Raw genomic sequence first — 26,978 nt, forward strand, 5'->3', positions numbered from 1 at the left:
CCTCTCTACTTCTCTTGCTATCACCTAGCACAGGCCACCCCATGTATGTGTACCATCTAACGGGTCTTCTTCCTGGTCACCTTACTCCTTATCTTACTCGTCTCCTATTTATGCACAGTAATCTTCGAACTATAGTTTTGATTGTTTTCCCTGTCTTAAAATTTTCCAAGTGTCTCTTTGTAACCTGTAGAATAATTTCTAACTGATTAACATGGATCACAGCCTGCCTTCTGATTCTTTGTTCTGCCTTACCCTCTTCCTTTTGCATTCAAAGCTCAAAAATCATTCATCCACCCGTTCATTTATTTCACACATATTAATATAGCATATATTTAACTTCTTTGAGTTTCTTGAATACACTATACTATACTCTTTTGCTTCTGGTACTTTGTGACTGCAGTTCTGTCTCCAACTCCTGCCCCTGTATTCACCTTTCATTTAGCTAATTTTTACTCATGTCTCAAGTCTCAGTTTACATGTCACTTCCAAGAGGCTTTTCTGGACCATGTGTTTTTGGTTAAGTGTTCTATTGGTTCTCACACCACCCTATTCTTATTCTTTCTTTGTTTATGTAACTCTGATTAATGTCTAGCTGCCTAATGGAATGCAAGATTCATGAGAAGCAGGGCATAAGAGAGGGATAAATATGGGAGAAAGGTCTGTGATGAAGCAAAATACAGAATAAAAGATGGCTACAGGTAATTATATCTCATGGAAACTGTCCCCTTCTTTATGCCCCTCCTCCCTTCCCTAGTTCTGTCCCTCTTCATCACTCTTAGGCCACTTTCCCCACTACTACAACACAGATCTCGTTATCTGATTACATATATTTCAGTCAAGCAGCATCAATAGTTCTCCAATGATAGCAGGGCACTACCAAACTCCTTAAAAGACTACAAAATTCTTCCGGGCTTCCCTGGTGGCGCAGTGGTTGAGAGTCCGCCTGCCGATGCAGGGGACACAGGTTCGTGCCCTGGTCCGGGAGGATCCCACATGCCGCGGAGCGGCTGGGCCCCTGAGCCACGGCCACTGAGCCTGTGCGTCCGGAGCCTGTGCTCCGCAACGGGAGAGGCCACAACAGTGAGAGGCCCGCGTACTGCAAAAAAAAAAAAAAAAATTCTTCCTATTTTGCTAAAAAAAAAGACCTTGCCCATCCCCATGACTTGTCACAGCTGATCCCCAGGTATAACACCTTTCATGTATAAATACATGTGCACACACAACAGGCTGCATTCCAGACATTTTCTGCTGCTTGCATTCTGAACAACTATCATTTTTCACAACTACTAAGCTCTGGGTGGTTGCTTCTGACTGTCAAGCACACTTAAAATAGACAAACTGGGCTTCAAATTCAGTTCCTCTTTGGAAACAACCCCGACTTCCGAAGTCAACAGCTTCCTTTTTTGTGTTCCCTTTCTGTTGTGTACAGAAGAGGTACCTCGTATGCATTTAGCTTTTTAAAATACTACAAATACCACACTCTTTAAATACTATAAAAACTTTGCTGAAAATTAAAGGAAAATAATTATATAAAAAGTGAGACTTCACCCCCCATCCTCCTCAACAAGCACCTTCTGTAGGGTGAGCCCAAGATGAGAGAAATGGTGAGGTGTTCCCTCAGTCAGTCTCAGTTCCCAACTGTATTTCACAATTACTGTCATTCTAGTGTGTAAAGATAAGTATCTATTACACACAGTGGCTCCTAAATGCATGCAAACAACTTCATCAGGTTCACACCTAAAGCAGCAGTCAACAACTGGCAATATTAGACTTAATGGGCATTGTACAATACTTTATAGGCAATTTAAGGTCTTTCAGGGGGTATATTTGAATGTTCTAAATAAACTTTAGAATATTATAAATAAAAACATTTTTATGTATTCTATTCATGTTTATTTTCACTAAGAGACTGAATCCCTAATGAACAAATACAGTTGTTTTGTTCATGTTTATATATCAGGTCTCTAATACTATTTTATGGCATTTCATGAATGTATTTTTATTAAATGAATGAATGACCAGCAACTAAAAGCTCATATGTATTTGATTTAATAGCCCAATTTTTGTTGAGTCTTTTTTTTTAACCCCCAGATTTCTGTACTCTTTCTATATGCACCTGATTCTGGACTCCAGTTTTCCTTCATCCAACTAATTCCTCCTCTATTCCAACATGTCTTTCCCTATTGAGTGGAACCTTTATTGCCTCCTTTCCTCATTCTATTTGCATTGAAACTAGTCTATATCCATATAACTTTGTTTATTCAAACCTTTTAGGAAAGGTCTTAACACTCAGTGAGAATAGATCTGAGAATAGACGTTATAGCCACACTGTCAGACCACTGACGATTAGTCCCACAATTCTGCCAAAAACACTGTTTACAAATAGAATAACCCAGACTAAAACCAAAATATTTTCAGAATGCAAAAAGAAAATCAAGTTTACTAATCTCCCTCCCTCCCTCCCTCCCTCCCTCCCTCTCTCTCTCTCTCTCTCTCTCTCTCTCACACACACACACACACACACACACACACACACACACAGAATTATTATTATGCAGCAGTTAAAAGGACCAAGCTCTTCAAGGAGATTTACAATAATGATTTCTTTGGGGGATGATATTCTATTGTTTACATCTCTTTTAGCAAAGCAATGCGAATGTGAGCTATTGGTTGGGTATCACAAAGAACTTCATTAAACAGAACTGAAAATAATCATTTAGGATACAAACTGTTAAACGAAATTCTACTTTATTTTTTCAGTTTACTTGTCAAAGTACCTCCTGACTCATGGAATTAAACTGCTCAACACTTACCTTCGAGGATGATTGACATCAAACAATGTGTTATCATCATCCTCATCATCTTGTTCTAAAGGTGTCAATTCCATGTTTTCTATGTTAGTGTCCAAAACTCCATATCTCCTAGTCTTTCGGTTTCTTCTTCTCATCCTATTAAATAGAACATATTAATGAATAAAAATTATTTGAATATGGTATACATGATCTTTATACTTACTTGTAAACTAAAAATAAATTATCCCAGTTTCTGACATTGGAGGCATTCAATATCAGAATGTTTACATTTCAGAAACGAAACCAATTTACCACCTAGGATTATTAATTAAACAAAAGCTACTCCTGTATGTTTGTGTGCCATCACCATTTCTTCTGTCTGACATACCTTCTTCTCTTTCTGTCAACGTATAATGTTGATAGATAATCCCTCAAGTCTTAGTTCTGGTACAATATTTTTACTGAAGGCTTATGTTCCAGCCTTTTCTCCATCTCCTCCATGCCTTCTTACCACTGTGCAGCGTTAGGTACTTTCTGCCCCACTATGAAACTGTATGTATATATGCACTCAAATTCTAGACTAGGTAGTGTACACTCCTGGCTGCATATCAGAATCACCTAGGGTATTTAAAAAAGCTCCTTACTCGGGCCATACCGCCATACAATTAAATTATAATTTCCAGGGATAGGAACTAGACATCAATAGCTTATTAACGTTCTACAAGTGTCTCCAATGTACTGAAAGCCACTATCCTAGATCAATGGTTCTTGAAGTGTGGTCCTCTGGATCAGCAGAATCACAGTCATCTAGGGGCTTATTAGAAATGCAAATCCTCATGCCCACCCGGACCTAGTGAGTAAGAAACTTTGAATTTGGGGCCCAGAAACCAGTGTTTGAACAACCACTCCTTGTGAGTTTGATGCAAACTAAAGTTTGAGAACTACTGCTCTAGAGGAGAGAAAATATTTTAATATTTAACTATTATCTGTATATATATGAAGGCGTCTCATGATTTAGAACCCTACTGTCTCCTTCTCTCTCAAATAACTTGTTCTTTTCCTTCTAATTATTTATCTCAGTTTGCATTTATGTGTGCTATGTATGTATTTATTTGAGTGTTTATTTGCCTGTCTCTCCCACTAAGTTGCATGAGGGGAGAACCCATGCCTATCATGTTCACCACTGTATTACTACTTTGTAGCACAGTGTCTGATTAAGATTCCCCTTAAATATTTGTTGAGGGTCTGAGTGACATCATATTCTAGTTCAGTGATCCAAATCTGACCCTGAAATCAATGCCTATATCACCTCCAACGTAACAACCTCAACTCCATACACACAGAAAAATGTTTCACACAAGTATCTATGGGAGTTTAAAAACAAAACAGAAGATAGCAAGTAATAACGAATAAGTTTACTTAAATTCTGATTCACTTTGTATGAGGTAATAAGTGTGATAAGAAATACTACAACTATAGCACCAAGTATAGAGCAATATGAGCCTCTGTAAAAATGATAGTGGGGACCCCTAGGAGACAAACTGTCCTGTGTGTGTATATATATTTGAGTCTTACTAAGAAATATTTGAGTCTTACTAAGCATCAGGCATTGTGCTAGCTTCTGGGTATAAAGTACCTGGCTGAGTGATCAAAATTTACAAAATATTACCAACTTTAGGTAAAAACCGAGATAATTTCCACTAATTACTGCCTAAAAATCTATTCTATATGCCCACCCAAAGATGGCAGAAAAGGAAACCGAGGTTTAAGTATAGTATTTAGAGCTACAAATATAACCAGTGAAAGAGTTAATACTAATAACTGGCAAAAATGAGGTAGAACTGGTGATGGTATGAAGTGTAAGCCTGTCTTTATATAGTGAAAAATTACATGTGTTTAGGTTGTTAAATTTACAAGTATATATATGTGTGCATGTTTCTATGCATTGAATATGTGTGTATGCTGATAAACATACACATACACACATACCTTATGTAGACCAGAAATCTAAACTTTTTTCTGTAAAGGATCAGACAGTAAATATTTTAGGCACTGTACATCACATATGGTCTCTGTCACACATTCATCTTAACTTCTTCAGTTATTATTTTGATTTTTTACAACGCTTTAAAAATGTAAGACACATTCTTGGCTCATAGGCCTTAGAAAAACAGGTCAGCAGACTGGATATGTCCTATGGGTCAGTTTGCCAATCTCTGATTTAGACTTATGAAAGTAATTCACAGAAGAACTAAGAACAGAAATGACAGAAGTACTGACACTGGAAGTAGGAATAGAAGGTACAGGGGAATTATAATTCACTATTGGTCTTTTTGAACCACATGATTTAATAACATTTGCACGCATTGCTTTGATTTTAAAAAGTGAATACATAAGAATGAGTGAAGCCACTTGGCAGCTTAAGTTAAGAATATTCAGAGTCATAATTTCTTCTCTTCCCTTTTGCCAGTCTGTTGCTCAACTTTCTAAACCATATGGCTTCCAAACATTCTGGCATTTTCAGTCATGTGAAATTATTTTTGGAAATAGATTCTTTCAAGTCACATATTACATATCAAATAGTCAATATGTTAATAACCATGTCATTGTCAGTCACAGGATACCTTGCCAAGTCTTTAAAAAGGAAATGATATGAACATAGAGTTTAAGGACTTTTGACATCTCAGCGGACACTCTTCTCCACTTCCAAGGTCATCATCATACCTTGAATGATTTTCCAATCTTTCAATGAGTGGCTAATCTAATCTGCCCAATAACACTGTTTTCTCTTTCTGTTTAAACATTTGGTGTGAGCACTTTATCATTTATTTCAGCTTCTACTATCTTTTAACGTGTATATAAATACCACTTTCTGAATCCAAACTCTTTAATAAGAATCTACTTCATATGCAAAGACTGTGTACTCTCAGGCACCAAATAAATAGGGGAATGCAGTTCAGTTAAAATGAATTTAGTATTTTAGTAAACGTCACTAATTCATACAAGAATAAGTCAAATAAAAAACTATATATTGTTAAATAGAATTTAAGCTTGAAATGCAACTTCCCTAAGAATGTCTTTCCTAAGTCCAAGGATATAGGCGGTGATGGCTGCATGGTCATGACAGCTTTATGGCCATAAAAACATCAAATATAATAAAACGCATCCATATGCAGTGATTTTTCTCAGCGAAAGCCAGAAACACTTATAAAGCTTTAAAATTATTGGGCTGATTCAGTGAACTGCCTACTTAAAATACTAATAAATATGAAGTGAAAAATACAATACACATAAAAATATACTGAAACTTTAAGTAAAAAGGCTACTTCCATTTTTTAATATGCAGTGTCCATTATTTTTAAACAAAAGAGAGGAGGATTTAAAATTCATGCAATTTTAACAGCTATGGCTCTTTTCCTACAAATTACTGTTTTCATTAAGCTCATGATGCCCAATTTGTCCAAGTATGTTAACAACTACATACATATAATCATAGATATGCAGTTTTCTACCAGACATAGTAAACGCATAACTGCAACCTGAAAAAATATTTTGTTGGCTCTTCAGGTAACAAAAAAATTGGGACTTTATCTATAAATGTGTAGAGGAAAATATGGAAGCCTAAGAAGGCAAAAGAAAATAGCAATATGGTTTATTATTATATTGAATTATATTCATTCATCACATGGCAATCACAGGTAAATGATCTGGATTAGATACCTTCCAGGTATTCAAGTTATTATTCAAATAGCTATCTAAAATAGATGCAGATTCCTCTATGTTCCATTATACTTAGGTCGGTAAGAATTATTTCTGTTTAAATAACATGTAAAAGCTACAGTAGAAAAATAAAACTAGATTACTAAGTAAGGTTGATAAAATTTTATGTAGAAATGTATGGTGCCACATAAAATAAACACAACAGAATAAAACTCCATTTCATTTTACTACTCTGTGAAAGGGAGAAAACCAATCAATGTAACCTGCTGTAACTTGCTGTACCGATCTGATTTTCTTGTTTTAACTGAATGCCTGTAGGGTATTATTAAGTAAGGAATTATATAAGTAATATTATTTCTTAATTTCTTCTATTACGCATTCAAAACTGACTGAGGAATATAGTATTTAGTGTATATTTTATAGACATACACTCTCCTATATGATTAGGCACAATGATAAAGCAGAGTAAATCTTAATAAAGGTATGACTAATGATACAGAATTTGTTTGCCTTGACTTTTTTTGGCAAGAAAAGTGAATTACTGATCAAGAATGGTTTTGGAACTCATTTTTTTTGCACTGAGACATAACTAAATAAAAATTGGTGAGCCACAGTTTTAGTTGTCTATGATATTCATGAAGAAATTCAACCCAGTATATAACACACAGTAAAAATTATTTTATCTGAAATCTCTCTCATCTTCATCTCCCATTCACCAAACCTAATCCATCACTGAAATGTCACGTTTTTCAAGAAGCAGACACCAGTAAGAGATGAGTACGTTATGAGTTGAATTGTGTCCCCTGAAAATTCATATGTTGAAATCCTAATCCTTAGTTGCTCAGAATGTGATGGTGTTTGAAAACAGGGTCTTCACAGAGTCAAGTTAAAATGAAGTCATCAGAATGAGCCCTACTCCAACATGACCAGTGTCCTTATAAAAAGATGAAATTTGGAGACAGATATGGATACAGAGAGAACACCAAGTGATCATGAAGCTGGCCCATCTAAAAGCCAAGGAGAGAGACCTGGAACAGAACCTTCTCTGTATTAGTCTGCTCAGTTTGTCATAACAAAATACCATAGTCTTGATGGCTTAAACAACAGAAATTTATTTATCACCATTCTTGCGGCTGGGAAGTCTAAGATGAAGGTACCTGCAAGATAGGTTTCATTCTGAGGCGTCTTCCCTTGGCTTGTAGGCAGCTGTCATTTCACTGTGTGCTCACATGATCTCTTCTTCAGGTGTAAAGGAAGAGAAAGAGAGCAATCTGGAGTCTTTTCCTTTCCTTATAAGGGATCAGCCCTATTAGAGAGGGCCCCTCCCCTATGACCTCATTGAACCTTTTTCGCCTCCTCACAGGCTTTATCTTCAAGTACAGTCACATATGAATTTGGTGGGGGGGGGGACGTAAACATTCAGTCCAGAACACTCCCTCATAACTCTCAGAAGAAACCGACACTGCCAATACCTTGATTTCGAATGTCTAGCCTCCAAAACTGTGACGTGATAAAATTTTGTTAAGTTCACCTAGTTTGTGGTACTTTGTTATAGCAGTCCTGGCAAACTAATACAGTATGCAGAAGATTTATCAGGGGAAAGGCTTCTGAAGGATAAAGAGGGAGGAAGCTGGAGACGAGGAGGAAATCCTACAGAGGGTGATACAGGTCTGACACCTGTGAGAGTAGAAAGGAAGGATGACAGGATAGGAACAGCAGTACCAGTGCAATGCAATTCTGAGAAAGTTTTGACCAGACCAATGGTATGTCCTTAAGCAAAGGTTGCCTATTAGAGAAGGGAGTCCTCTTTCAGTCATGATGACCAGATCTGGCTACATTCAATCATTGGCTGGAAGCAGGTTTAGGAATCATGGCACTGGCATGGATGTTGTGACAGATCCAAAGCTGTGGAAACTAGAGGCTATCCCCACAGCAGGGTCTCTTAAAGGGAGGTTTGATCAGTGTACTTCCATGGCTGCCACAATCACAAAGTCCAATTGACTGAACTTCCTAAGAATCACTGAAGTTCACTTATAGTGCTTACCACTGCTACTATCTATTGCCTTAATTATTAAAATAGCTTTATAACTGTCTACCTCTGTCTACTCTGGTCACTCAGCAATCTCCCCTCTAAAATTACCAGTGGTTTCCTACTGCTTGGCAGTAAATGATTCTGTAATAAGGCCTATAAAGTTCAACACAGGATGGCTCATACTTTTCTCTCTAGCCTCACCTTGCTCTTGACTCTACATTCTACTTCACTTTCTATACTCCATTGACAAAGCCTTCCCTCATTCCCTCATAATAGCTATGCTTTCTCTTACACTGGCACCACAATATGTGGTACTGCCTATTCATTTTACAAGGAAGGCTTCCCTAATCTACCCAGCTAGGTCACAAGCACCTATTATTGGCTTCCATACCACCCATGCACATATCCTTTGAAGAACTTATCAAAGATGTACTTGCACACTTATTTTTGTAACTTTTTATCTTCTCTATTAGACCATTAATTTCATGGGAACAGGAAATAGATCTGTTCTTATCACTCTGCCTACAGCACACAAGGACTGGTATAAAGCATATGCCTAGGGCTTCCCTGGTGGCGCAGTGGTTAAGGGTCTGCCTGGCGATGCAGGGGACGTGGGTTTGTGCCCCGGTCTGGGAGGATCCTGCATGCCGTGGAGCGGCTGGGCCCGTGGGCCATGGCCGCTGAGCCTGCACGTCCGGGAGAGGCCACAGCAGTGAGAGGCCCACGTACGGCAAAAAAAAAAAAAAGCATATGCCTAATAAATATCTGTTAAATTATTTAACTGAAATATTCAGATTCACCATAGGTCTTGCATTTTCTCTGTATAACAAAGACACCTACAATTTTATATGCAAATCATCACCTCTGGTATAAGAGAAGCCTGAAAGAACACCATCTCCAGAACCATACCACAGCAAAACCTAAGGGATCTAGCCAATTTTTATATTGTAATTTGGATAATAGCCCCCTGGCTTAGGACACACACACACACACACACACCCACACACACCCACACACACAGTGCTAGAATAATTAAGCATATTAAACATGCATTCACTCCAGGACCTCTAAGATACTCATTTAGGATGTTTTAGGTAGATTAGCCTACCTGCTTTAGCCCAGGTGATTCTCATATGCTACCTCAATTAGAACCACCAATATTCAACTTGTATCCTGTGCTGTGGAGTTTCATTTTTATCTTTTGGGTATATAAATTTATCATATTATAACATGTAGTTATTCTTCATTTACACACTAAATAATTGAAGTTTATCCTTTCAAAACCCAAACTATTGTTTTTCTTTTAAAATCTCAGCATTCTACATAGAGCCATATCCAACACTAGAGCTATCCATGCCTTAATATATAGGATAAAATGAGTTAATTCTACTCTTTTTGATCTCTCAAGGATCATTGTAATTATACCACTTTAGTGTAAAGCAACGGTGCTGTCATGAGTTATTGACTCCAAGTTGATAGACTACAGAACTTTTGAATCTTTTTGGCTTCTTTTCATAATTATTCTTGGGTCCTCTCTTTTGGCTTATAAGTTACCAGGCTCTGTCACTATCACAAGCTTGACCAAGTGCAGCACTAAATAGAAGATTCCCCAGCAAGGTATCCTGCCACTCTTCATCTCCTGTAACATGTTCACTGCTAATACCTAAAAGTTAAAAAAGAAAAGATCAAATGCATGTTTATCTATGTTTAGGTTATTGGAATGTTGCTTTCTCTGATAGACCCCTTTTCTAAACAAGCTCCCTGTAATTCAGCATGTACGATCAGTTCTTGTGTTTAGATCTGTCTCCCATTTGATGGTATTCTGGTGGATACCCCCAGGTGAAGTAAACCTTAAGTAAATGTCATATAGCTTAGCTATGAAGTATCCTACGTGAAGGTGCACAGCACATAGCTCCCTTGTCATCTTTCCTCTTTGTCTTTATATAGATTTCCTAGTGTTCTCTTTTAGGCCCTAGAATTTGGGATGTGAAGACTGATAATTCTCCTGACCTCCACCTCTAACAGTTCAGCATGGGTTTATTCCCCAACCGACTTTAAAGTCTTATTTACAAACCAGCGCCTCTAAGATTCATCCCGCCTCACCTTTGACTGGCTCTATGACCAACATTCTAGCAGATTTCTCTTACAACCTCCTTCTTTCTCCTTGCTCCCACCCTATCTCTAGCCTTGTCAGACCTAACCTCTTGCTGATTATAGTTTAAGAGGTCAAACACCACAGAGTATGGTATGGGGGAAATACATTTTTTTACAGAAAATACTGTAAAAACCCCCCAAATATATTACAATAGCAATTCTAGATACAGAAAAATTTCACTAAGAATATTACTATTTACCGAGTGTGCACATATGTCAGGCATTGAGCTAAGCAGCTTGCAAGCATTACCTGATGTAATCCTCACAACAATCCTATAAGTATCCTCATTCTAAACATAGAAAGTCAAAGCTCAGGAAAAATTAAATTTGGGACAGTAAATGGTAGAGCTAGGATCCAAATACAAGCAGGTTGATTCTCAAGTCTAGGTTCTTAAACATTAAGCTATATTGTTTTCCTAATGATTCAAAGTAATTCTAACCAACGTCCAAAATTAGCTACCAAACAGTCTTCTGATCCCTTATACAATGATCTTACATTATACCAGTCTGGATATATTGTTTTAAGTGAATTGCATTTTCGGGTTCATCCTTTCATGGTAAAAAGTAATGACTTGGTAGCTACTTACAATAATAAGTACATTTATGATGTTCTGGTTAGGCCATCTCTTAGTTTTGATCACTGTAACAGTATCTGCTTTTTGTTTATCCTAAAGGAAACTCTCTTCTGTCTTAACAGTACCATGATTTTGGTTAGACAGCAATTGAGCCCAGCCCTAAGAAATATATAATGATCATAATAATTGGTGCAACCAATCATGAAAATATAATTTCCCTTTTGCCAGTCATTGTCTAGGGCTAAATAGATGAAGCAGTTCAGACAAATGAGATAGAAGGGGTTAACTCAAGTAGTGGGGTTTCTGGGAAAGATTTTTCTCCTTGATAAAAAAAGAACATAGGAAGAGAAGGCCTCTTTTCAGGCCCCCTTCCCTCTTTCCTATTTGAGATACTATTGTGTGGGAACATAATGCTTAAAGCTGAGGTAGCCATCCCATGGTGAGACAAGGAAAGAAAAAGCCAGAATCCTTGATAATCTCACAAAGTCACTGAACTAAGCCTAAGCCTGCTCGTATTCACGATAAGAAACAACTACAAAACATGTCCCTATGTTAAAGTCACGTTTAATTGGATATTCTATTACTCACAGGTAAAAATCTCCTAACTGATAAGGGCGTTGAGCATCCTAGCTTCTCTGAGTTAGGTTACCAGTGTTCCATCACCCACTTGTATGTTTCCATATGATTCTCTTCATTTTAAGAATCTGGATTTAAAGGTGGCCCATCTGATAACTTGTCCAACTACTTCTTTACATAGTCCACATTCAGCACCATTCTATAAACACTTCCCAACGACTGTGTCATACACGCAAATGGTTTACTGATGTGCCAAAACAAAGATCTCCTTAGCCCTTTGGAGTAGCTAACAGGGTCCAACGTAGACAGAGATCAGGGCAAATAGTCTCAAGCATTTACCCTACATGAATATCAATTTCTAAGTGTGGCATGGCACGAAAAAGGTGGGGGAGCACTACCCTGGCCCAAATTCCCCAACAAATTCACCTCATTACTTTTATCTCCCAGAACTGCACATGATAAATATTGTTTAAATACAGAAAACCCCATTATCATATGTAGAAGAACAGACTAAAGAGATAGCTTTAGAAGCACGAAATCATCTGTGTGAAACTTTTGAAAATTGTAGATCACTATAGAATTTAAGGACTCTTTCATTCAATTACAAATAAATAAATAAAAAGAAGCACTCTCAGAAGCCTAGATTTTTGTCCTTATTATAAGAGAAAATGGAAAAGATCCATGGAAGAGATCAGAAAAGAGTGATAAGAAAAATAATAATCATTATCACTAGTAAAATTCATTGAGCAGTTATTATGTGCCAGGAACTGTGCTAAGTACTTGGTATAGGTCCTTGAAACAATCCATTCTGGTAAATACTATCATTTTCTCTATTTTACAAAACCTGAGCTGAACTTTAGAGCTGCTGTGTAACTTACTCAAGAGTACACAGCTCTTGGGATTAGAACTCAGAAAGTCTGACTTCCCATAAGACTATACTGAAAAGGGGTTAAAATAGTAAAAAGGATCAAAAGCCAATAGAGGAAAATTACTCAAGAATTAAATGATTGGTAACAAATGCAGTAGAGCTATTCAGAATAAAGACCCTTCTGGTAGAATAAAGAATATTTGGTAGTTTGGAGGTGATTAGTGACCTTACAGACTGCTGGTCAAATTGCATGACACTTTTTGAGCCACTCATAGGGACTGGCATTTCAAACTGCTAGGCTAAAAAATATCTAGCAAGGCGGGTATGAATAGTTTATATTCCTCCTTGATTCCTAGAGCAAAGATGGATCAGAGAGGTGTAAATATGTTGTTTCGGTGATGGTATTCTTTTCTTTTTGCACCCATATTCCTTTATTGGTAGTATCTCTACCACAATAAACTGTCTGGTGAGACGATAATTAAGATTCCCAACACCTCTGCCAATAGATAGACTTAATTTATTTCTCCTTCCATGGAATTTGATTCCTAAGCTGAGGGACAAAGAGACTGAAAACTACTGCATATCTATACAATGGTATGTTCCTGCAAAGAAACCTGTGTGGTATTTTGATGTCTTGTCTCCTAAGCTGACTTAGTTTCTGCCTGTTCCCAGAACTGATTCTCCAGTTTCTCTTTGACTTTCTGAGATCTCAACATTCTTCCAGTAAATCCCCATTAGTTTAAGTTAGCCAGGCTTGTTCTATCTGTTTAACTAAAATAGTAACTGATAGAAGCAGTAATCTAATATTCCTTTAATATTAGAATGAAGCATGAAAGGAAAAGTGTACAGGAGGAGAAAGATGGGGAATGTTATTTCTTTTGAAAAACATAATAAAATAATTGTTTTCCCTACCCAAACATTTATTTTCTCAGTCTAATCAAACTTAGTTCATTTACTAAATGTCTGAGTGCAAACACTGTACTTAGCCTTGGATAAAAAATGATAAGTAGGGCTTCCCTGGTGGCGCAGTGGTTGGAAGTCCGCCTGCTGATGCAGGGGACACGGGTTTGTGCCCCCGTCTGGGAAGATCCCACATGCTGCGGAGCGGCTGGGCCTGTGAGCCATGGCCGCTGGGCCTACACGTCCGGAGCCTGTGCTTCGCAACGAGAGAGGCCACAACAGTGAGAGGCTCGCGTACCACAAAAAAAAAAAAAAAAAAAAAAAAAAGATAAGTAAATAGCCTTTGTTCTCATGTTTTTGAGTCTTCCCCAGACTCACACTGATCCCCAACAAGAACTAAGAACACTCATTCATTAGGCAACTACTTACTCAGTGCCTACCCTATTTTGTACATAACGTTCAGCACTGGGGATATAATAGAGAATGTGACAGCCTCTTCTCATAAAGACTATGTATTAATCTTAGGAAGCCTACTCTGTTCCTTCTCTCTATATATATTTCAATTTCTATAGAGAGAATCTAATTGTTCTTTGGAATATTTCCAGACTCAAAGGGAAAGTTATCTCTAGTTACACATTCATTATAACTGAATTAGATTAAAACAATATGGACATTTCAGGGACTTCAACTACTTTACAAGTAAAATATTCTGTGTTTTCACATATCAGTTAATGAAATGATGATTTTGGCCCATTCTTCCCCCTTGGCACAAATAAATAATGCTGCTTTGTTGTCACAACTATTTTGGAAGTTGGGGGGTCAAAATGGGCATTCACCAAAATGAATAGTTTTCATCCCATAATCTGGAAGCAAAAAGCATCAGTTCTGAACATTGCCCAGACATTGTTAGCATCAGTCAAGCTTTGGACATCAGGTGGCCAACTAAATTTAGGACTTGGACTAAATGAATGTACTAGATGCTGGTTAAAGAGTCCAGTTTTTCTTAGCCATAGGTTCAGAATTTGGCTGTTAACACACAATATTAGTGAGTCATCCAACAGAATCAGACTGAAAAGACTGTACCCTTCCGAGCTTTACAGAAATGAAGATAGAAAATCAATGGCGATAAACAATTATATATAAGATTATACATAAGGTGGAAGCAAAATGAAAAAAGATCATCCCCAAAAAGTTATCATCAGACCCATTATTTATATGTATATGAAACATAACACTTAGGATACTCTGGATATTTATAGGAAATATACAGACAGCATTAACTAACAATTATATAGTGGGAAAAGTAATTACTGCTTCAATTTTCTTCTAATATTTCTTTATATCAAGAAGAAAGTCTCAGTTTAGTGGTAATATGTCTGTAACACCTCATTTTCTAACTCCCTCTTTAATAGAAAGTGGGCCTGGATTTGCTGGGTTTTGTGAACCAACAGTATATAACTCAAATAATATTGTTCCCACCAGTGGTTCTCAAATGTTTTGATCTTAAAATTCCTTTCTGTTCTTAAAAATTATTCAGGACCCCAAAGAGCTTATAAATATGTGGATTATATATATATATATATCAATTAGGTGGATTATTAATATGTTAATTAAACCTAAGAAAACTTTAAAATATCATTTGCTTTTTAAAATTAGAATAAATCCACTACATATTAACATAGTTTCTGTGAAAAATATATTATCAAAAAGAAAACAGAAAAAGATGAAAATTGGCATAGATTTAGATTTTTCAAATCCCTTTAATGTCTGGCTTAAATGGATAGAACTAGATAGAAAATGAAAAGAGAGATAATAGAAAACAGCTAGATTTTCATATCTGCTTCTGCCTTCAATCATTTGCAATGTGTTGTTTGGTTGAAGGATATAAAGAAAATCCAGGTTCATGCAGATATGAGCTTGGAAAAGGGAGGTGGATTTTAATAGTGTTTTCAGATACTGGTGTTTATGCTATTTTGATAGTACACCCAAACTCAACAAGAAGTAGTTTCTTAAAAGCTAGTTGCAATGTGTAATTTGAAACTGTATCAATGAACTTCTTGTGCCCTATAAACTTAGAATGTATTATTTTGAAAATAGTTTTGATCTTGCAGATCCCCTGAAGAGGTCTCAGAGAACCCTCCCACCCTCCAGGGTTCCCTGGACCACTGGCTTACATTGTACTTCTTCAATCAGTTATTTAAGCCAAGGGATGTTGGTTTTCTGTTCACAAAATAATAAATAGATATGTTTAAAAGGAAACTTTCAGTTTAAATAAATCCACTTAAAGAAATATATGAAATAGTAGAGGGTAGGCAGTTACAGGAAAAGATGTGAAATAGTTTAGAAAACAAACCAGTGCATTCCTATAAACCTATCCTCTACTGTATTTATACAGGAGGAAACTACACAGTGCTTCCTCAGCTCTTCTCTTGGCTGGCTCCTTTTAACAGTGAGGTCTTGGCTCTGCATGTCAGCTCTTCAGAGAGGTGGTACCCAACTAACCCAGTTAAAGAGGCTTTATTATAGATTTCCAAATCAGTCTTACTACATAGTTGAAATATTTTAATATCATGATTGATGCCATAAAATAACTTTACTTCAGTAACAGTGGAATGTATCAAGTGGAAGTTACTTACAACAGTAACAAGTGTCACTAATTGAATTATATAATTCCTTTTCTACTTGATAAGGCATTAAGAGGAGTAGAAAAATAAGTGACAGTCTTCTACTTTTACTCATAACCTGGTACAACATAAAGACCTGGTCTACTTCATCACAAGGTTGATCATAGTCTTAGGACACAGACATCACGTTAATGGGAAAAAAAGGCAAACAAAGCAAACAATGGATTTTACAATCATAGATGGTCATTAGACTCCATGGGACACAAATTAAACCACTTTACTCTTCTAGGTCAGTTTCATCATATATAAAGTGAAAGATGTCATTTACATGTCTATATCTGTACCAAATCTGAAATTTAAGTAATTCTATAATCTAACATTCTGTAGTAAGAATAGGCTAAAAAAACTATTCATTTGTAAGTTTCAACTTCTGAATGACTTAGATTTATAGATGAATTCACTTTGCAAAGGTTTTTTGTGTGTAAGATATCAAATTTATCCATTTACTCATTCAAATTTTTGCAAATTTAAAATCAGGATAGGATAGTTAGGATATTAAACGTATGTACCAATATTAAAACAGGATCATATTTATGACATCCCCCCCCAACCCGGCATAGGTATTAGTTTTCCATCTTATCATGCAACTGGTAACACTTTGCATTGAAATATTTAGTGCCATGTAAAAGAATGCTAGATGTTTCTAATAGGGGCTATGACAAAGATTGAATCATACAAAATTGTCAGTATTCCCAGTTAAAAAAGGTGGAACGTAAGAAATTTCATATGGTACAACCGAATTACTAAGGTGGTGGAGGGGGAAGATGGTGGAAGAGTAAGATGTGGAGATCACCTTCCTCCCCACAGATATATCAGAAATACATCTACACATGGAACAACTCCTACAGAACACCTACTGAACGCTGGCAGAAGACCTCAGACCTCCCAAAAGGCAAGAAACTCCCCACGTACCTGGGTAGAGCAAAAGAAAAAAGAATAAACAGAGACAAAAGGATAGGGATGGGACCTGCACCAATGGGAGGGAGCTGTGAAGGAGGAAAGGTTTCCACACACTAGGAAGCCCCTTCGCGGGCGGAGACTGCAGGTGGCGGAGGGGGTAAGCTTCAGAGCCACGGAGGAGAGCGCAGCAACAGAGGTGTGGAGGGCAAAGCAGGGAGATTCCCGCACAGAGGATCGGTACCAACCAGCACTCACTAGCCCCAGAGGCTTGTCTGCTCACCAGCCGGGGCGTGCAGGGCTGGGAGCTGAGGCTTGGGCTTCAGGGAGAGGTTGGAGCTCAGGGAGACGACTGGGGTTGCCGGCATGAACACAGCCTGCAGGGGGTTAGTGCACCACGGCTAGCTGGGAGGGAGTTCGGGGAAAAGTCTGGACCTGCCGAAGACGCAAGAGACATTTTCTTCCCTCTTTGTTTCCTGGTGCGCGAGGAGAGGGGATTAAGAGCCTTGCTTAAAGGAGCTCCAGAAACTGGCGCGAGCCGCGGCTAACAGTGTGGACCCCAGAGATGGGCACGAGATGCTAAGGCTGCTGCTGCCGCCACCAAGAAGCCTGTGTGCGACCACAGGTCACTATCTACACCTCCCTTGCTGGGAGCCTGCACAGCCCGCCACTGCCAGGGTCCCAGGATCCAGGGACAACTTCCCCGGGAGAACACACGGTGCGCCTCAGGCTGGTGCAACATCACGCCGGCCTCTGCCACCGCAGGCTCGCCCCGCATCGTGCCCCTCCCTCCCCCCCAGCCTGAGTGAGCCAGAGCCCCCGAATCAGCGGCTCCCTTAACCCCGTCCTCTCTGAGCGAAGAACAGACGCCCTCCAGTGAACTACACGCAGAGGCGGGGCCAAATCCAAAGCTGAGCACTGGGAGCTGGGTGAACAAAGAAGAGAAAGGGAAATCTCTCCCAGCAGCCTCAGGAGCAGTGGATTAAAGCTCCACAATCAACCTGACGTACCCTGCATCTGTGGAATACCTGAATAGACAACGAATCATCCGAAATTGAGAAGATGGACTTTGAGAGCAAGATTTATTATTTTTTCCCTTTTTCCTCTTTTTGTGAGTGTGTATGTGTATGCTTCTGTGTGAGATTTTGTCTGTATAGCTTTGCTTTCACCACTTGTCCTAGGGTTCTTTCCGTCCGTATTTTTATTTACTTTTTGATAAAAATTTTTTCTTAATAATTATTTTTTATTTTAATAAAATATTTATTTTAAATAAAATATTTATTTTATCGTACTTTATTTTATTTTCTTTTATCTCCTTCTTTCCTCCCTCCCTTCCTTTCTTTCCTTCTTTGTTTCTTTGTTTCTTTCTACTTTTTCTCCCTTTTATTCTGAGCCATGTGGATGAAAGGATCTTGGTGCTGCAGCCTCCCAGCTCCACGTAATATCAAACGGCGAAAATCTCCCAGAGATCTCCATCTCAACACCAACAACCAGCTTCATTCAACGACCAGCAAGCTACAGTCCTGGACACTCTATGCCAAACAACTAGCAAGACAAGAACACAACCCCACCCATTAGCAGAGAGGCTGCCTAAAATGATAATAACTATACAGACACCCAAAACACACCACCAGACGTGGACCTGCCCACCAGAAACACAAGATCCAGCCTCATCCACCAGAACACAGGCACTAGTCCCCTCCACCAGGAAGCCTACACAACCCACTGAACCAACTTTACCCACTGGGGACAGACACCAAAAACAATGGGAACGACGGACCTGCAGCCTGCAAAAAGGAGACCCCAAACACAGTAAGCTAAGCAAAATGAGGAGACAGAAAAGCACACAGCAGAAGAAGGAGCAAGATAAAAACCCACCAGACCTAACAAATGAAGAGGAAATAGGCAGTCTACCTGAAAAAGAATTCAGAATAATGATAGTAAAGATGATCCCAAATCTTGGAAATAGAATAGAGAAAATGCAAGAAATATTTAACAAGGACCTAGAAGAACTAAAGAGGAAACAAGCAACGATGAACAACAAAATAAATGAAATTAAAAATACTCTAGATGGGATCAATAGCAGAATAACTGAGGTAGAAGAACGGATAAGTGACCTGGAAGATAAAATAGTGGAAATTCTGCAGAGCAGAATAAAGAAAAAACAATGAAAAGAAGTTAGGACAGTCTCAGAGACCTCTGGGACATTAAATGCACAAACATTCGAATTATAGGGGTTCCAGAAGAAGAAGAGGAAAAGAAAGGGACTGAGAAAATATTTGAAGAGATTATAGTTGAAAACTTCCCTAACATGGGAAAGGAAATAGTTAATCAAGTCCAGGAAGCACACAGAGTCCCATATAGGATAAATCCAAGGAGAAACACACCAAGACACATATTAATCAAACTGTCAAAAATTAAATACAAAGAAAACATATTAAAAACAGCAAGGGAAAAACAACAAATAACACACAAGGGACCCCCATAAGGTTAACAGCTGATGTTTCAGCAGAAACTCTGCAAGCCAGAAGGGACTGGCAGGACATATTTAAAGTGATGAAGGAGAAAAACCTACAACCAAGATTACTGTACCCAGCAAGGATCTCATTCAGATTTGATAGAGAAATTGAAACCTTTACAGACAAGCAAAAGCTGAGAGAGTTCAGCACCACCAAACCAGCTTTACAACAAATGCTAAAGGAACTTTTCTAGGCAAGAAACACAAGAGAAGGAAAAGACCTACAATAACAAACCCCAAACAATTAAGAAAATGGGAAAAGGAACATACATATCAATAATTACCTTAAATGTAAATGGATTAAGTGCTCCAACAAAAATGCATAGACTGGCTAAATGGATACAAAAACAAGACCCATATATATGCTGTGTACAAGAAACCCACTTCAGACCTAGGGACACATACAGACTGAAAGTGAGGGGATGGAAAAAGATATTCCATGCAAATGGAAACCAAAATAAAGCTGGAGTAGCAATTCTCATATCAGACAAAATAGACTTTAAAATAAAGACTATTAGAAGACACAAAGAAGGACACTACATAATGATCAAGGGATCGATCCAAGAAGAAGATATAACAATTGTAAATATTTATGCACCCAACATAGGAGCACCTCAATACATAAGGCACATACTAACAGCCATAAAAGGGGAAATCAACAGTAACACATTCACAGTAGGGGACTTTAACACCCCACTTTCACCAATGGACAGATCATCCAAAATGAAAATAAATAAGGAAACACAAGCTTTAAATGATACATTAAACAAGATGGACTTAATTGATATTTATAGGACATTCCATCCAAAAACAACAGAATACACATTTTTCTCAAGTGCTCATGGAACAATCTCCAGGATAGATCATCTCTTGGGTCACAAATCAAGCCTTGGCAAATTTAAGAAAATTGAAATTGTATCAAGTATGTTTTCCTTCCACAGTGCTATGAGACTAGATATCAATTAAAGGAAAAGATCTGTAAAAAATACAAACACATGGAGGCTAAACAATACACTACTCAATAATGAAGTGATCACTGAAGAAATCAAAGAGGAAATAAAAAAATACCTAGAAACAAATGACAATGGAGACACGATGACCCAAAACCTATGGGATGCAGCAAAAGCAGTTCTAAGAGGGAAGTAGCAATACAATCCTACCTTATGAAACAGGAAACATCTCAAATAAACAACCAAACCTTGCACCTAAAGCAATTAGAGAAATAAGAACAAAAAACCCCCAAAGTTAGCAGAAGGAAAGAAATCATAAAGATCAGATCAGAAATAAATGAAAAAGAAATGAAGGAAACGATAGCAAAGATCAAAAAAACTAAAAGCTGGTTCTTTGAGAAGATAAAATAGATAAACCATTAGCCAGACTCATCAAGAAAAAAAGGGAGAAGACTCAAATCAATAGAATTAGAAATGAAAAAGAAGTAACAACTGACACTGCAAAAATACAAAAGATCATGAGAGATTACTACAAGCAACTCTATGCCAATAAAATGTACAATGTGGAAGAAATGGACAAATTCTTAGAAATGCACAATCTGCCAAGACTCAATCAAGAAGAAATAGAAAATATGAACAGACCAATCACAAGCACTGACATTGAAACTGTGATTAAAAATCTTCCAACAAACAAAAGCCCAGGACCAGATGGCTTCACAGGCGAATTCTATCAAACATTTAGAGAAGAGCTAACACCTATCTTTCTCAAACTCTTCCAAAATATAGCAGAGGGAGGAACACTCCCAAACTCATTCTACGAGGCCACCATCACCCTGATAACAAAACCAGACAAGGATGTCACAAAGAAGGAAAAGTACAGGCCAATATCACTGATGAACATAGATGCAAAAATCCTCAACAAAATACTAGCAAACAGAATCCAGCAGCACATTAAAAGGATCATACACCATGATCAACTGGGGTTTACTCCAGGAATTCAAGGATTCTTCAGTATAAGCAAATCAATCAATGTGATATACCATATTAACAAACTGAAGTAGAAAAACGATATGGTCATCTCAGTAGATGCAGAGGAAGCTTTTGACAAAATTCAACACCCATTTATGATAAAAACCCTGCAGAAAGTAGGCACAGAGGGAACTTTCCTCAACATAATAAAGGCCATATATGACAAACCCACAGCCAACATCATCCTCAGTGGTGAAAAACTGAAAGCATTTCCAGTGAGATCAGGAATAAGACAAGGTTGCCCACTCTCACCACTCTTATTCAACATCGTTTTGGAAGTTTTAGCCACAGCAATCAGAGAAGAAAAGGAAATAAAAGGAATCTAAATCGGAAAAGAAGAAGTAAAGCTGTCATTGTTTGCATGTGACATGATGTTATACATAGAGAATTCTAAAGATGCTACCAGAAAACTACTAGAGCTAATCAATGAATTTGGTAAAGTAGCAGGATACAAAATTAATGCACAGAAATCTCTGGCATTCCTATACACTGATAATGAAAAATCTGAAAGTGAAATCAAGAAAAGACTCCCATTCACCATTGCAACAAAGAATAAAATACCTAGGAATAAACCTACCTAAGGAGACAAAAGACCTGTATGCAGAAAATTATAAGACACTGATGAAAGAAATTAAAGATGATACAAATAGATGGAGAGATATACCATGTTCTTGGATTGGAAGAATCAATATTTTGAAAATGACTCTACTACCCAAAGCAATCTACAGATTCAATGCAATCCCTATCAAACTACCACTGGCATTTTTCACAGAACTAGAACAAAAAATTTCACAATTTGTATGGAAACACAGAAGACCCCGAATAGCCAAAGCAATCTTGAGAACAAAAAATGGTGCTAGAGGAATCAGGCTCCCTGACTTCAGACTGTACTACAAAGCTACAGTAATCAAGACAGTATGGTAGTGGCACAAAAGCAGAAATATAGATTAATGGAACAGGATAGAAAGCCCAGAGATAAACCCACACACATATGGTCAACTTATCTTTGATAAAGGAGGCAGCAATATACAGTGGAGAAAAGACAGCCTCTTCAATAAGTGGTCTGGGAAAACTGGACAGGTACATGTAAAAGTATGAGATTAGATCACTCCCTAACACCATACACAAAAATAAGCTCAAAATGGATTAAAGAGCTAAATGTAAGGCCAGAAACTATGAAACTCTTAGAGGAAAACATTGGCAGAACACTCTATGACATAAACCACAGCAAGATTATTTTTGACCCACATCCTAGGGAAATGCAAATAAAAACAAAAATAAACAAATGGGACCTAATGAAACTTAAAAGCTTTTGCACAGCAAAGGAAACCATAACAAGATGAAAAGACAACCCTCAGAATGGGAGACAATACTTGCTAATGAAGCAACTGACAAAGGATTAGTCTCCAAAATTTACAAGCAGTTCATGCAGCTCAACAACAAAAAACAAACAACCCAATCCAAAAATGGGCACAAGACCTAAATAGACATTTCTCCAAAGAAGATATACAGAGTGCCAACAAACACATGAAAGAATGCTCAACATCCTTAATCATTAGAGAAATGCAAATCAAAACTACAATGCGATATCATCTCACACCAGTCAGAATGGCCATCATCAAAAAATCTAGAAACAATAAATGCTGGAGAGGGTGTGGAGAAAATGTAACACTCTTGCACTGCTGGTGGGAATGTGAATTGGTATAGCCACTATGGAGAACAGTATGGAGGTTCCTTAAAAAACTACAAATAGAATTACCATATGACCCAGCAATCCCACTACTGGGCATATACCCTGAGAAAACCATAATTCAAAAAGAGTCATGTACCAAAATGTTCATTGCAGCTCTATTTACAATAGCCAGGAGATGGAAACAACCTAAGTGTCCATCATCGGATGAATGGATAAAGAAGATGTGGCACATATATACAATGGAATATTACTCAGCCATAAAAAGAAACAAAATTGAGTTATTTGTAGTGAGGTGGATGGAGCTAGAGTCTGTCATACAGAGTGAAGTAAGTCAGAAAGAGAAAGACAAATACCGTATGCTAACACATATATATGGAATCTAAGAAAAAAAATGTCATGAAGAACCTAGGTGTAAGACAGGAATAGACACAGACCTACTAGAGAATGGACTTGAGGATATGGGGAGGGGGAAGGGTAAGCTGTGACAAAGTGAGAGAGTTGCATGGACATATATACACTACCAAATGTAAAATAGCTAGTGGGAAGCAGCCGCATAGCACAGGGAGATCAGCTCAGTGCTTTGTGACCACCTAGAGGGGTGGGCTAGGGAGGGTGGGAGGGAGGGAGGCACAAGAGCGAAGAGATATGGGAACATATGTATATGTATAACTGATTCACTTTGTTATAAGCAGAAACTAACACACCATTGTAAAGCAATTATACTCCAATAAAGATGTAAAAAATAAAAAAGAAACTACTGCTAAAAGAATTTTTCTTCTTTTACATTTTATAAAATAAAGTACCCATATAATAAGGTCACTCTGCATTAGTATTAATTTACTCAAATATTAAGATTGATTTAGAGGTTCGGTACTAACTTATAACTTATAAATGAAAGGGAGCAAGTACTTGGTGGTTTAAATACTCCCAAATGTACCACAGACTTTTAAGACATTCATCCTCAGTCTCTCACTCAGGCAGGAACCCATGATACTGGGGGTGGGAAGAGGGCAACGCCAGGTCAAAAGATAGCCCATTTCAGGCCTGCGAGGGAGGCTCATCGAGGCTTCGCCTCACCTGACCGTTCTGACGACGAAGTACACCAGCACCGCGCCACTCACCACCATCAACACGGTCAGGGCTCGTTGGGTCATGGGCTTGTCGCCGGGGTTGGGGCTCACAGCGAGGACGCCACCCACTGGGCCTTCTTCCCCCGCTTTCCCGCCTGGGTCTTCGGCTGCAAGCCCCGCACTGGGAGTGCTGCTATTGACGCCCTCGGCGCCCCGTGGTCCCTCGGCTTCGGCCGGAGCGCGGCCCGGGGACTGGGCAGTTGTGGGGCCGGACGGCTGAGGTGGCAGGGTTCGCGGCCCACGGTCCGGAGGCATGGGATCCGGCACGGCCTCGGCCGCCTGCAGCAGTACCTCCAAGGGCCCTCTCAGCTCAGGCAGCAGTAGCAACAGGAGGAGGGCGGAGGCGAGCAGGTGGCTGAGGCAGCAGCTACAGTGCGTCGCCTTCATTTTCCCCGGACCGCCCTCTCACCACGTGGGAGCTGCCGGGCCCGCCGCCCTGGCTCCAGGTGGGACCATGGGCGCAGTGAAGAACGAAGGGTGACCAAATCCCGGGCTAAGACCCGGCCACAGCAGCTGGCAGAAGCGTCAGCGGCCGCAGCTGCTGGGAGAACCGGAAGTTCGTACATCTCAGCAGCCACTGCTACCAGGGACGCTTTCGGTTGCTAACATGCCGGGGCTGGCGCGTTCCGTGACGTCAGGCGCGCAAGGCCATCTGCGCACGCGCCCTGCCAGAGGCGCGGGGAAGAGCTCCGTGGTTGGCTCACAAGTAAGAAAGTAAACAAAAAAAGGTGTTTAAAGTGTGCAGGAGCTCTTTGCATGAAGAAACCATGGGAGATTGGAAGCTCGTAATTTGAGTTCGTTGGTGCAGAACTGCAGAAACACAGCTAATCATTTATTAAGACCGCCTTGACGTTTCCCTCAGCTCAGGTACAAATTTTAGACAGGTTTCTTCCTGCCTCTAGGTCCTTGACCTCTCTTTCTTTAGGGCATTTACGTTAGAAATCTTGTAACTGTACATTGATTCTCTGCATTTTTGAAATATAAATCTTTAAAAAAGTTCTTGCCGGTGATACAACCCAGGGCTGTCTTTCTTAAGGAACAAGGAGCCATCCTTTTGAAAAATGTCAACAAAGAAGATATCCCTATTCCCCAGTCTCTTTGGAAGGGTAGGAGCCTAACTTAGGCAGGCATCTTGTTTCAATTTGTAAAACTACCTCCTGCCACAAAGCTACGAGAAATTTTTACTTTTTCTTTGGGTAAGGCTAATTAGTAAACAGAATTGGCCGAAGAGCCTCCCTACTCTTAAAATCTCATAAGCTTTTTGTTATTTTCTGGTGAGTTGAGCTCAGAGTCCTGGCCCCTCTTCTCTATTGCAGTAATCTTGGAGAAGTCTTCCTTGCCTGTTTAACTTCTGCGGTACGCAGGCCTCTCACTGTTGTGGCCTCTCCCGTTGCGGAGCACGGGCTCCGGACGCGCAGGCTCAGCGGCCATGGCTCACGGGCCCAGCCGCTCCGCGGCATGTGGGATCTTCCCGGACCGGGGCACGAACCCGTGTCCCCTGCATCGGCAGGCGGACTCTCAACCACTGCGCCACCAGGGAAGCCCTGCCTGTTTAACTTTGACATCAGTAACATGGAACTTTGGTTTGAGCAGATACAAACAAACACCAGACCAGAAGTCAGAGTTAGTATTTGTTCTTTTAAAAACGCATTCATTCAACAAATTGTTTAGACTTTCTACTCCTTTCTTAGCACTGGGTCTGAGTATTAAATAGTAGGCAAGTAAGATATCCTTGCTCTCTTAGCACTTAGGTTCAAATGGAGATAACAGAATAAACACTTGCATTCATTCTGATTCTGAAGTGTGTGTTATAAATGACAAGTACAGAGTCCACAGTAAAAATTGTGTAAAGGACTATTGTAGGTAAGGTGGAGAGGATAGTGTCTTCTAGCTGCTTGGGGGTAACAGAGCAATGCAGTTGCTCCTGCCACGTAGAATTGCAGGGACTAGGCCTCTTAATGCTGGGTTCCAGTGTGAGGAAGACCATTGGTGACAAACCCTAATTTTAGCTTCCAGCCTGGGCATTTATCAGTAATGAAGTGGCTCCTTGTGTTTCTTCTCTCCCTCATTCACAACCTTATTCAGAGTCAAATGTGGAAGAGAGTTAGTATGTAATGCCACTCCCTTCCACTCCTCAAAAAAGTCCAATATTCAACAATCAAAAAACAAAAAGTTCATCATCATCTTTCTTTCTTTACAGTATCTCATTTTTACCATTGTGTTCCTTGTCTTGATTAATGGCATTATTCTTCACTCAGGTGTTCAGGCATAAAATCTTGGAGTCATCCTTTACCCGTGGCTTTCCACTGGCATCATTGCTTGCCAGTAACTGCAAAGTGCTAAATAATTCTGAAATAGCAGAGTTAAACTAGTGATTCCAAATAGTTAGAGCATATCATGTTCTAGTGTTTCTCCAAATGTGATTCTTAGCTACCTGAATCAGAATCAGAAATGGGATTT

General features: G+C 38.9%; 1 protein-coding gene and 1 long non-coding RNA gene across 3 annotated transcripts in view; one reads left to right on the forward strand and one right to left on the reverse strand.

Annotated features, from left to right (window-relative positions):
- The window catches only part of FAM174A (family with sequence similarity 174 member A), a 34,952-nt gene extending 9,894 nt beyond the window's left edge, over nt 1-25,058 (reverse strand). The window contains exons 1-2 of one of the 2 annotated variants that reach the window (XM_032625101.1): nt 24,466-25,058; nt 2,814-2,948 (exon numbers count right to left, since the gene is read on the reverse strand). In XM_032625101.1, coding sequence (XP_032480992.1) covers nt 2,814-2,948; nt 24,466-24,905 — 575 coding nt within the window. In that variant the 5' untranslated portion in view covers nt 24,906-25,058. Of the gene's footprint in view, nt 1-2,809; nt 2,949-24,465 lie in introns of those variants that run through there. The other variant, XM_032625102.1, reaches the window with a different exon arrangement.
- A 162-nt stretch (nt 25,059-25,220) lies between these two features.
- LOC116752320 overlaps nt 25,221-26,978 on the forward strand; it is a 53,491-nt gene continuing 51,733 nt past the window's right edge. The window contains exon 1 of the long non-coding RNA XR_004349439.1: nt 25,221-25,385. This is a non-coding gene — a long non-coding RNA (uncharacterized LOC116752320). The remainder of the gene's footprint in view (nt 25,386-26,978) is intronic.

The sequence above is a fragment of the Phocoena sinus genome, chromosome 3 (assembly GCF_008692025.1).
Source record: "Phocoena sinus isolate mPhoSin1 chromosome 3, mPhoSin1.pri, whole genome shotgun sequence".
Taxonomy (NCBI): domain Eukaryota; kingdom Metazoa; phylum Chordata; class Mammalia; order Artiodactyla; family Phocoenidae; genus Phocoena; species Phocoena sinus.